Source organism: Lotus japonicus, chromosome 4, assembly GCF_012489685.1.
Source record: "Lotus japonicus ecotype B-129 chromosome 4, LjGifu_v1.2".
Taxonomy (NCBI): Eukaryota; Viridiplantae; Streptophyta; class Magnoliopsida; order Fabales; family Fabaceae; genus Lotus; species Lotus japonicus.
This window is the reverse complement of record NC_080044.1, coordinates 4,293,401-4,305,459: the sequence shown is the minus strand read 5'-3', so window position 1 is coordinate 4,305,459 and position 12,059 is coordinate 4,293,401. Positions and strand designations below refer to the sequence as shown.

The window sequence follows — 12,059 nt, the reverse complement described above, 5'->3', positions numbered from 1 at the left end:
ATCCGGTTCTTGCTGCTTTTAATTATGAGAATAGCTCACAGAAGCATATCACTAGCACACAAATTAGATACGCCATTGATAACACATTTCTGATTTTCCACTCATTTTTCAATTTCTACTTCTCTTAAATTAAGGTGTTTAATCCAATATACTGTTCAGTTCAAGCGATACATGTTTGATTAATAAATTTTCTTTAAGCAATGTCCGTAAAAAACCTCTACAGACCCTACTAGAATGTGGATGTTCCCAACTCAACAGGATTACCTCTCTGGAAGATATGGAGAGAAAAAGTTGAAGGTTCTTAATTCACTGGTGTAGGGTTCCCCTGTGCTGGAGAATTGAATAAACTGAATTGATAAATGTGAGCATCTAGCATCCCCAATTTTCAACCAACAACAGGATTTGATTCTATATTTGTCTCCTTTTTTTATCAAACACGTTTCTTGGGGCCCTTACTTTCTAGTCATCAGTGTTGTGAAGGGACATCATTTTCAACTGGAAAAGTTTACCTGACGTCAAGGTAAGTGCATGCACAAAAATTTGGACCTATGAGGTAGCATCATATATAGCTTGTTGCTGTGTTTGCATGCTTGGCCTATTGGGATAAGTAAATAATGGAAGCTGCATCTAAATATAGAAGGTACAGAAAAGGTGTTTCATCTCCCACTAGCACTACTGTTCATGGTTGCAAAGCAGAGTGTCTAGATCTATTGCCATCAAGAACAGATCAATACTGTTGTTTTTTTTGCCACAATAATGCTAGTTACTCAACTTTGGAGCATGAGAAATCAAGGGAAAATTGTGGACTAGGGTGTCCAGTGAAGAAAATTGGATCCAAATTGTTCAAACTTGGTCATCCTAACAGTTCCAACAAGAGTGGAAATTTGCTAGGAAGGCCATCATCAACTTCTGTGGCATTTTCCTCTGTCTTGCCAACAAGATATGATAAGCGTGCGGTTCTCTGTGGAGTTTCTTACACAAAAAGGAAGTTCAGGCTCAAGGGAACCATTAATGACATAAGGAACATGAAGGAGCTGTTGGTTAAGAACTTTAAGTTTCCAAATGAGTGCATAAGAGTCCTCACAGGTATGTCTTGACAAGTATCATATGTCTTCTCTCAGTAACAAATTCAACTTATCCAATGTGCCACAAATTAATCTCATTATGAAAAATAAAATGAATTGCAGAACAAGAACATGATGCCAATTTGATACCAACAAAACACAACATATTGGAGTCCTTAAGGTGGCTTGTGAAGGAGTGTAAGCCAGGAGACTCATTGGTGTTTTACTTCTCAGGGCACGGTTTGCAGCAACCAGATTTCAAAGAAGATGAGATTGATGGGCTTGATGAGACTCTTTGTCCTGTTGATTTCATGAAAGAAGGAATGATCACTGACAATGAAATAAACTCTACCATTGTTTGGCCACTCAAGAAAGGTGTCATACTTCATGCTATTGTTGATGCTTGTCACAGTGGAACTATTCTTGACCTTTTGCATGTTTATAATTATGGAAGGTAAGTGCATTTTTATTGCTTACATGGATTTAAGTTTTTAAGAGGTGTTGATTAGAGTTATGGCTAAATAAGATCTAATAAGTGGAAGATAAATTTTAACCCCTAAGGCTAAGCTAGCTTTTGGGCTAGAGTTTGTTTAACCTGAACTATGAGATAATATCACATTCAATCATAAACCAACTAATAAATGGGTCGTTAACAGATGTCTAGTCATGACTTTTAAAAAAATAAGATGTCTAATCATGTTTTTTTTTAATAGGCAATAAGAAATATATTGAATAGAAGTATAAGGGGTACTTCGACCCAATACAAGAGATAGAAGAAGGAAGTAGAGAAAAAACACAGAAAATTACAAGTACAAATACATAACCCTATAAAAGATGAAACTACCCCACCTAATACCCCATTGAAAATAAACTTAACAAAACAAGCCTCATTAAAACCTTGCTAGGATAAAACCCCCTTGGGAAATCCTAACAAGGAAAAAGAGTACCAATTTTGAGAAGTCAAGAGGAATTTTCAAGGGTGTTTACAAAGAAAACTAATGCCCAACCCACACCCCACTGCTAAACCTTCCAAGATCAGACCAAGCCTTCAACCAATTTATAAATCTGAATCTGTACCTCCAGGAAAAAAACCAGCACCATTTGACTTGTGAAAAAAGGAACCAGGAATCAAAGAACATTCAATGGGAACACATGAATTGGCAGCAAGCAAAAACCAATAACCTCCATCAAAAAAAATGAGTGCAGCAGCACCATCACTAGATAACAATAACAGCCATCCATACTTCAAATATAAGCTATCATCTTAATTGAGCAATACAAGAGCACGGGTCCAAGTTCCATTCAGACATTGAGCACCTAAAATCCCTTACCATTGATGAGGTCCAAATCCATGCCCTCCATTGAACGGTACACATGAGGCCTTCCCAATCTGGAACTTCATTTGAGAATATCAATTTATTTCGCGCGCACCAGACAGTCCAAACCACTGCTCCCCAAATTGCCCACCACACACGTCGTGGTTTCGCATTCCAACTTCCATGAGTGTGCTGCAAAAAAATGCATTTGGCTGTCTTCAGGTAGAACCGTGCTGAAACCAAGCCATTTATAACAAGCATACCAAAGTAATGAAACTTTCCTGCAAGAAAACATCAAGTGACCAACAGATTCCACGGATTCATCACAGAAAACACAATTTAGAGTAGAATTTGAATTAGAGTTATAAAATTGTGCAAGGATTCCCCTTCTGGCTAAATTTTCTTTGGACTGGATCCTGCCCCAAAGTAGCTTCCACATAAATGCCTTTATTGAAGATGGAGTAAAGGCTTTCCACAATGAAACAAAGGCTGGGATAGGGCAAGAAGTCAAGAGATTCCTTATTATAATATATGCAGATTTGACAGAATAACCTCCACACACATCATCCTTCCATATCCACCTATCAGACACGCCCCTACTTATTTGTAACTGCTGAATCACTGCCAGTAATTCCTCTAACCAAGTCTTCTCCCAATCTCTTAAATTTCGCCTCCATGAGAATTCCCACCGCCATTCATTATTATGCCAGTGGCCAAGTTCAGAAATCAGATTCGGTTGCTGTGCAGAAATTTGAAAGAGTCTAGGAAATTTATCAGCAAAAGGTTCCTCTCCCACCCAAACATCGAGCCAAAACCGAACACGGTTACCTTCACCAATTCGCCTTGCTGTAGCACCATCAAACCAAGCCTCTTAGTGTACCATGATGACAGTTATATTTGGTCCTAATTATACGAGCCCACAATCATTGATGCTCCTCACAAAGCCTCCATCTCCATTTCCCAAGTAACGCTCTGTTGGAATCACCCCAATTTCTAATACCAAGACCACCATGCATTTTCGGTTTGGTCACAATATCCCATTTTACCCACGCAACCTTGTGCTGTTCTTCATTCGAGCTACCCCACAAGAAATTCTTCATTATCCTGTTACATTCTTTTTCCACTCCAATTGGCATTTTAAAGAAGGACAAATAGAAGAGCGGAATAGAGGACAAGGTACTATTTATCAAACAAATCCTACCTCCAAAGGATAGGGTCTTCCGCCTCCATCTAGATAATCTCTGTCGAAGTTTACTAAGGATTGGATTCCATAATTGAAGTCGTCTCGGATTTTCCCCAACCTGCAATCCCAAGTACACAAATGGAGTCTTCATCAATTTACAATTTAAAATTGCAGACAACACTTGTAGCTCTCGTTCCTCCACAGCAATCCCTATCAAGCTACTTTTAGAGAAGTTTACTTTCAGCCAATTCATAGCAGTGTAAAATGCATTTTACAGTAAAAGCATTTTCTCTCGATGCTTCACCAATAAATAAGGTATCGTCTGCAAATTGAAGAATAGAAACCTCCTCTCCTTCCATGTTCTCAAAACCATATCCTTTAAATTTATTCATAATAACATCCTGTTTCAGCAAACCATTTAGCCCCTCAGCTATAATCAGAAAGAGAAAAGGAGCGATCGGGTCTCCTTGCCTAATCCTTTTCTCCAAACAGAATTCTTCACTAGGACTTCCATTAATTAGGACTGAAACTCTGGCAGATTCAATGCAACCTTCCAAGAAATCCATTTATGGGCAAAGTTCATACGATCCATCATATAATACAGAAAATCCCAATGAACAGAGTCATAGGCCTTCTCGAAGTCTACTTTAAATGCCATAGAGCTTTTTTTCCTGCATTTCGCATCATTGACCCACTCATTTGCCACCACTACACTGTCAAGAAGTCCTCTTCCCTCTAAGAATGCACTTTGAGAATCATCAATTACTGAATTCAGCACCTTTTTAATACGATAAGCTAGAACTTTTGAGACAACTTTGTATGCACAACCAATAAGAGAAATTGGTCTGTACTCCGAAATATTCGCAGGATGTTCCTTCTTCGAAATTAAAGTGAAAAAAGATGAATTACAGCCCTTAGGCCACCTGCTTGTAGAGTGGAATTCATCTAAGAGGTTCTGAAAATCAGTAGAGACAAGATGCCAGAAAGTTTTGAGGAATTTGAAATTTATACCATCCGGTCCAGGGCTTTTATCGATTCCACATTCCCAGACCGCTTCCTTCACTTCTAGGGGATCGAATTTAGCAATCAGATTAACCTTATCCTCCATGGTAATTTTGCGGAACGGCACGCCATCTAATGTCAGTGCTAGCTGATCAAACTTTAATTTCTGAATTTTGATTGAAAGAATTCTTTAGCTCCATGTTTAATAGTATTAGGGTCCTCAGTCCAGCTCCCATTATGATGGATCCCCACCAAAGTGTTTGTTTGTCTCCTCCAGTTGATACAAGAATGGAAAAATTTAGAATTTAAGTCACCTTCTTTGATCCAACGACAACGTGACTTTTGATGTAAGATAGATTCCTTGTATTTTGCTACCTGCCAGAATTCTGCTTGGATGGCCTTTATCTGATTTGATTCTTCCTCCGACAGCCCTCCATTTTCCTTTTTTTCATCAAGCACCTCGAGTCTATCTGCAGTTTCCTTATATTTTCGGTTCACATCACCGAAAATTTCTTTATTCCAAGTCTTCAACCTGATTTTGATCCCTTTCAGTTTTTCTTTTAGCACAAAACCACTTGAACCAGTAGTTACTGAAAGTTGCTCCCACTCTTTTGAAACAAACTCCTTAAATCTTGGATCAGAAAACCAACAATTTAAAATTTTCATGTAACCATCACGCTCGATATGTCTCATCATATGACATAAGAAATGTGTGCTAGTAGATATCGCATTTACGATGACCAAATAAAATTAAGGAAGGGTACTCCTCACCTCTGAACTAGCTTTTGAGTTAAGAGTTTGACTTGAGTTATAAGAAAAGCTTATATTAGCATTCCCTAATTCATGTTAAAACTTCATCGTGAAAGTTTTGTATTAATGTGTATACAAATTTTAATAAGACCCACTCCTATTTTCTGTCTATTTAGACACAATTTTCACATCACAATTTGTTTTGGATGCTTGCAGAGGAATTTGGGAGGATAACAAGCCCCCTTCTAAAGAACCTATTAGAAAACATACAAGTGGTGGATTGGCCATTTGTTTGAGTGCTTGTGAAGATAGCCAGACAGCTGCTGATAGCACAGTAAGAATCTTAGATGTGTTCATATTTGACAATGCAATGTAGTTCAATATTAATGTAGATACTTACCACAGGGTTTTTGACCTTTGAACCAACCTATGTAGGTTTTTGGTGGAAAGGGAATGAATGGTGTTCTGACTTATCTTTTCACAAAAACAATCAGAGAATGCCCTGAAATAACTTATGGGCGTCTACTAGAAAAGATTCATGATGAAATGAAAAAGATTAACCAGAGAAGATGCCATAACCGCATCTTGCAACATATCTTCCATTGTAAAATTGCACAGGTTGGGTTTAATCACATTTTATTATCACTTATTTCCAAGTAAGGGTTGTCTAAATGACCCATGATAAATATCACATAATAGCATTATTACCTTTAATGACGATTATTGTAGATGTCCTCACCCAATTTTTCAGTACATGACAATATTCAACGTGGCATAATTATTCATGATGAAGCTGAATACATAATATATTGCAGGATCCTCTTTTATCATCATCTGAGAAATTTGATGTGTCTGCGACAATATTCAAATTGTGAGTGTGTAAGTTGGAAAAGAAGGACAATCTGTCGTCTGTTAAGGATTTATTGCAAGGCCTTCAATAGTGTATCTCCGGTTGCTATATATTCTGATAACTTGGTAGTGGACAGAAGAGAACTTGTGCTATTGCCTTTTGAAAAAAGGTCAAATATATTTTTTGGTCCCTTTAATTGTGAGGCCGAACTTAGTCCATAACCAGTTGTATGTGGGTCCTTGAGATTTTTGAATTATTTTATTTTAGTACTCACTAGAGGCAGACGAGTCTACGTGTCCGAATCTACGTGTCTGATGAAACCTTATATGGCACTAAACTAATCAATCAATAGGATAATTGGCATCCACAAGTATGTTTAAGTAACTTACACCTCCCTTTCCAAAAAAAACTTACACCTCGGAAAATTAAAAAATATAATCTCTAATTAACTTAACAAACCCTAAATCAATTCCCAATTAACACCAACATAATTATTCCATCATATTCATTCATCATCATCATCTTCATTCCCCTTCTTCCATATCTTCACTAAAACCCAGAACATAACCAACCTCAAGACCCACCACCATCGCAACCTTCAACCAAGCCCCAACACTCCAAACCAACAGAAACAACCAGCCTAGACCCTTCCCCTTATCTAAACAACCAGTAGCAACCACATTGTAGTGAAGCGGACAATGATGCAAGTATGTATAGCTTTCGCTGAGGTGGAGTATGTTAATGTGGCTATAACTCGCTCTTGAGGGGGGGGAGGGGAAATGAGAATTTAAGTCTGAGTTTGAGTCTCACATTGGTTAAGAATGAGTGAGGTGAATACTTTGCAAGAGATGTGTCTCGTAAACACAACACTTTAAGGTTTTGGGTAAAAATAATCGGTAATTTGGCGGGAAATCTAAACACGTAGATTACTGAGGCTTTAACCGTCGGTATATTGGCACGAACTTTCTTTTTTGCGGCAAAGCATGCCACCATGTTACCCACGGCCAAAACCGTCAATAAGTTTGGAAATTTTGTACATTTAAACTTTGGTATTATTCCGACCGCCTTTAGCATATGTAACTTATAAGTAAGCACACTAAAAACCTACAATAATTACTACCACCGCTGCCCATCACCACTTCCACAACCACTACCATTGTCGCATCCTTCCACCACCGCCACCACGTCTTTCCACCACCACCATCGCCTCTCTCAACCACTACTATCGCCAACACCACTGTCACTACCACAACCACCACGACCACCCTCCACCACTGTCATCGCTACCATCACCGCCACGACCACCACCTCCACCGCAACCACCACCACGTTTTCATCTCACTGCTTTCAATTGTACTTTGATCATGTTTTAGAAAACATTTTTAAAGAAAACATTTTCTAAAAATCAACCAAACATGTTTTCAACTTTTCTTAAAATGAAAATGAAAAATCGACAAACCAAACAACCTCTAAATTTGGTTTTTAGAAATTTCAAAACGTAAAACTAAAAACACCCTAACATGGCCTTAACTTCTATGACATTTTGATTCGATTTCATTTTAATTCATGCCATTTTAGAATTGAGATTTGGCTCCTCCAAAGTAAGCGAGTTACTTCAAAGAATAAAGTAATCACAACCATTAATACTGATTATCTACTTTTTTTTTGGTAATAAATGATTATCTACCTTGAAAAGTCAATAAAACAATTCAATAAATGATAAAAATAACTTACTTTATTGTCTAATTCACTCTCTCATTCACTTTATAGGAGACGGACCACTGACTTAGGTAATGTCTTCCAAAATACATCTTGAAAAACACGACTTACATTTGAGTAGTATTTTTCTATGTTTCTAAAACCCTCGTCTCTACAAATCTCCAACACTACACTCCATTTTTAAACTTTTCGAATATTACAACTTTTTCTGTCATTTTGGCTATAAACTTCACAGTTACATATATACTTCCTGTGATGAGAATATACCATGTCATTATCATAGTACAAACTGCTTTTTATACATGTCAAACATCTCCGAAGACGATAGTTGTGGCTCCTGCAAATCCAATTCCAAACAATTCAGAATCAACCTCATACTTTATGGTAAGTTTTCTAATATAAAACTTTTGATCGAAATAAAATAAAAAAAATTGACAAACACTAAGAACACATTCTTTTAATCATACTCTTCAATAGACTCCAGGTATTGGTTTGTTTTTAAAATGCAACACGTTTTTCTTAAAAGAGAGGCAAATATGTTGATCATTTAAAAAATAGACCAATAGGAGTTTATGTAGAATGTATTTAGAAGAGTGTGTAGTTATCACGAAAGCTGCATGGTTTTAAATCAAGGTCGACAGCCGTGATTTTGGCCGCGAAGATGTCTAGGTTTTAGAGTTTCCCTAAACCATAATGTGACTATCATTTCGACCGTGATAGCTATTTTTATTCATAATTTTCCATAACATGATCGTAATTGCGACCGCAACTTAAAACTAGATAAAGAGAGATATGCCTGCGTGATGTGCTGGCCAAGAAGTGTATTTAACAGAGAAGCAATTGGACCATTTAGAACAACTATGCCTGTTCTAGTCCCCTTGATGGTTGAACGCATCACACTGAGCAAGTGGCCATAAGTCAATCCAGGTTCATTTTGCACTGTTTGGATGAAACTATAAGTCAAGGCACCAGTCACTTCTTTACCACTTAAGGCCTATGCAAATTCAAAAATAAGTAATTCATGAATCAATCACCATCTCCAAACAGTTATAAGAAAGTGCATTACATGATAATTAGAAGTAGAAAATTAAATTAATACTAACAGATGTATCTACAGAGATTTGACCATCATCACAAGCTGAAACACAAATTGCCATCCCTCCTCTTGTTATAGCACTAGGAATTCTATGATCCTCCCATCTGTAATACCCTTCCCTGATAAAACATAAGAAACAGATTCAATTCACCAAAAAGAGTAGGCCACAAGAGCAATAGTTGGTTGATTCAAGTCGTACATGCTTAATTCCCTTTAAGCAATGTCTTGGATCCAAGTCTTGTGTATGGAAAAAAATCTCCATTGGGAGAGCTAGTCCCACTAGTCCCACCAGAATGTGGATATTCATGCTCCAATAAGACAGCTCCCGCTATGCGCGAGGCCTTGCAAGGGTCGGGCTTATTTGTGGATCTAATCTAGGTAATCTTACATTACATTTTTGCTAGAGACTAATTCCACTACTTGAACATGTGATTGCTAACTCACATAATAGCAACCTTACCATGGCAAGGTACTTGTGTTTGAAAAAAAAAAAGAGTGAGCCACAAGAGGCGTTCAACATTAAGTATTCCTAAACTGACCTGTTCATCTTGCACACAAATGATAAATCTAGGACAGTGCCACTGTGGCACGCATCAATGATGGCATGAAGTATAGCACCAAGTGGTAGTGGCCTAACAATTGCAGAGTTAATCTCATCACTGAGTATCTTCCCCTTGTGCTCATAATCAACAGGACAAATTGCTTTATCATATCCTTCACTCTTCACTTCCCTTGTACCATGTCCTGAGAAGTGGAACACCAATGAGTCCCCTGATCTGCTACCCTCAATCAGCCACTTCAAAGCCATTTGAATGTTGTATTTCGTTGGGATTCTTAGTGGGTTCTTCTCCTCCTTATCATCTGCGTGTAGGTTCTGAGCATTCAGGTACATAAAGAAAAGAAACTGAGATCTAACATATATAGTTTGAGACCATATTTATCCATGAGTTACACTAGTTAACATCACCTCTCTTCAAAGTATAATATAAAACCATTATGTTGGTTTCACCCAACCAACAGCTCATTTGGGACAGTTGGTTCATGACATGGTATCAGAGTCTCTATGATCAAGTGATTCGATTATCGTTACCCCAACTATTTTAATAACAAGTCGAATTTCATCAAAAAGAGCTCTTGCTGAGAGGCATGTTGGAAGTATAATATAACATTGTACATCTTTACCCAATTTCATGTTTCGGTTTTCTGTTGAAAATCAAGTTTGGTGCAATGGAAATCAAGACTGCGCGTTACGAGATGTACAACATGATAGGAAGAAAGAAGCATTATTGGCATTCTATTGCCATCAGCAGAAAACCAGACATGTGTGTACTTTTTAGTATAGTTGGTTCATGACAACCTCAAAATTCAAAATTGTTGTAACTTGCTAGCCATTATTTTACAACTCATAAATTTACTTATATTTATTGCTAAATGTTGGTAGGTACTATGTTAGGCTAGTATATGAGAAAAGGTGCAATTAATTAAGTACCAGTGAGCATGAGGATGGAGTCACTTGGAAACCCAAAGTGGTTAATCAGAAAGTACTTCATGCACTTTACATCATTCAAGGAGCCCTTAAGCCTGTAACTCTTTCCATGGTAGCATATTCCACACAACACTGCACGCTTTGAGCCAAATGCAGAAGGAGGAATCAAGGGCCTTAGTGGCTGAGGCTGAAGATAATACCCAAAATGTGGTGTTGCCCCATAACCTTGATTGTTGTTGTTAACTGAACTAGTCATCATAATAGTGTTGATGAAGCCTCTAAAACGACCAGCAACATGAGAAACAGAGTTGTAGGCTTGACTCAGTGACCCTGGGAGTACAATCTTTGTGATGCCATGGCACACTGCACATTTAAAGGCTTGAACCTCTGGTGGAACCACTAGTAGTGTTCCACACTGGTTACATCTTTCTTGTCTGATTGCCATTGTTTCTATTTCTTGTTTGAAGCAATGAAGAATGGTAGTAAGGCCTATGAAAGAATAATAACTGGTTGTAGAAATTATGATGCAAGAATATGTCCATCAAATTCAGGTTATTGCTCTATTTAGTATGGGGTGTAAGATACAGAATAGGATTCTAAATGCTTTTTCTTATAGTGGAGAGTGAATATATTGACTTATTTGCTTTTCTGTTGATGAACGTTATTGTTGATATAAGTACACAAGTTATTTTATATGATTGGAGCTGAAAATGAGGAGAGTTTCATGAATACTTTCTTTAAGGTCTGCTATAGTGATATCCAGGTAGGGCCTGGTACATCTAGTTGCTTAGTTCGTCCAATAACCACATTTTTTTTAAGTATCATCCGTCGAGGTAATCTTATTTAAATCGGAGAGAATTATTATGAGCGACAAAACTCTTCGTACCAAGTGTTTAACGTAACTATATTGGCGTAAACTCGAACTCGCAACTTCCACTTAATTTAGAACAACCTTATGTCATTTAATCTACGCATTTGTCGGTGTTCAACAACCATATCTAATTGGCAGCCTATCTAATTTTGTTCTACGTATAGGTTCATTTCCATATAAAGTTTCTGATAATAATTTAAAGGATTATGATTTATTCAAAACTCATTTTCTCTATCATCTCATGTTCACTCTATTTTTCTTTCTATCTCTCACTTTCCCTTCCTATCTCTCACTTTCATTCCTATTACATCATCAATTAAATCTCTCATTTATCTCATTTCTTTTTCATATATATCAAGTTCAAAGTGTATTGAGCGTTAAGAGAACTTTATTGTAGTAAAAGGTGACAACCGCATGCATCAATAAGTGCCGGTGACAAATCACGCATTCACCAAGAGAGATAAAGGAAGGAATGAAAGATATGTTAGGTGATGTGATAGGAAAAGAAAAGATATAAGAAGAGAAAGTGGGGGAAATGAAATGGAAAAAAAAGTTGAGTGTGAATGAATAATGCTACATGTACCGTTATGGATTTGGATTGGACCGAGTGTGCCTCCAAAGCCGGATGAGTGACCCAAGAATCAAGCAGACCCAAAAGGAAGACAACCAAGCATAGGTGTAGTCAAGATTCATCCCCCTTTATCCTCATGACTAGTCAAAGG

General features: G+C 37.4%; 2 protein-coding genes across 2 annotated transcripts; one reads left to right on the top strand and one right to left on the bottom strand.

Annotated features, from left to right (window-relative positions):
* Positions 1-577: 577 nt before the first annotated feature.
* Positions 578-6,512, top strand: LOC130715800 (metacaspase-3-like). Its single transcript, XM_057565921.1, has 5 exons — positions 578-1,086; positions 1,188-1,518; positions 5,532-5,649; positions 5,751-5,933; positions 6,131-6,512. The coding sequence occupies exons 1-5, from the start codon at positions 615-617 to the stop codon at positions 6,188-6,190; spliced, it is 1,164 nt and encodes a 387-aa protein (XP_057421904.1). The 5' UTR covers positions 578-614; the 3' UTR covers positions 6,191-6,512.
* A 1,390-nt stretch (positions 6,513-7,902) lies between these two features.
* On the bottom strand, positions 7,903-10,996 carry LOC130713548 (metacaspase-3-like). The gene is made up of 5 exons (XM_057563319.1): positions 10,470-10,996; positions 9,520-9,841; positions 8,988-9,099; positions 8,681-8,878; positions 7,903-8,221 (listed from the first exon to the last, which is right to left on the bottom strand). Exons 1-5 carry the CDS (start codon positions 10,909-10,911, stop codon positions 8,162-8,164), a joined length of 1,134 nt encoding a protein of 377 aa, XP_057419302.1. The 5' UTR covers positions 10,912-10,996; the 3' UTR covers positions 7,903-8,161.
* Between the last annotated feature and the right edge of the window lie 1,063 nt (positions 10,997-12,059).

Coding starts and splice junctions, on each gene's coding strand:
- LOC130713548 (XM_057563319.1), bottom strand. CDS start 10,911: ATGGCAATCAGACAAGAAAGATGTAACCAGTGTGGAACACTACTAGTG. Junction 8,879..8,987: donor AAATCTCTGTAGATACATCT/GTTAGTATTAAT, acceptor GAATTTGCATAG/GCCTTAAGTGGTAAAGAAGT. Junction 8,222..8,680: donor TTGGCCAGCACATCACGCAG/GCATATCTCTCT, acceptor TTGGATTTGCAG/GAGCCACAACTATCGTCTTC.
- LOC130715800 (XM_057565921.1), top strand. CDS start 615: ATGGAAGCTGCATCTAAATATAGAAGGTACAGAAAAGGTGTTTCATCT. Junction 1,087..1,187: donor GTGCATAAGAGTCCTCACAG/GTATGTCTTGAC, acceptor AATGAATTGCAG/AACAAGAACATGATGCCAAT. Junction 1,519..5,531: donor CATGTTTATAATTATGGAAG/GTAAGTGCATTT, acceptor GGATGCTTGCAG/AGGAATTTGGGAGGATAACA.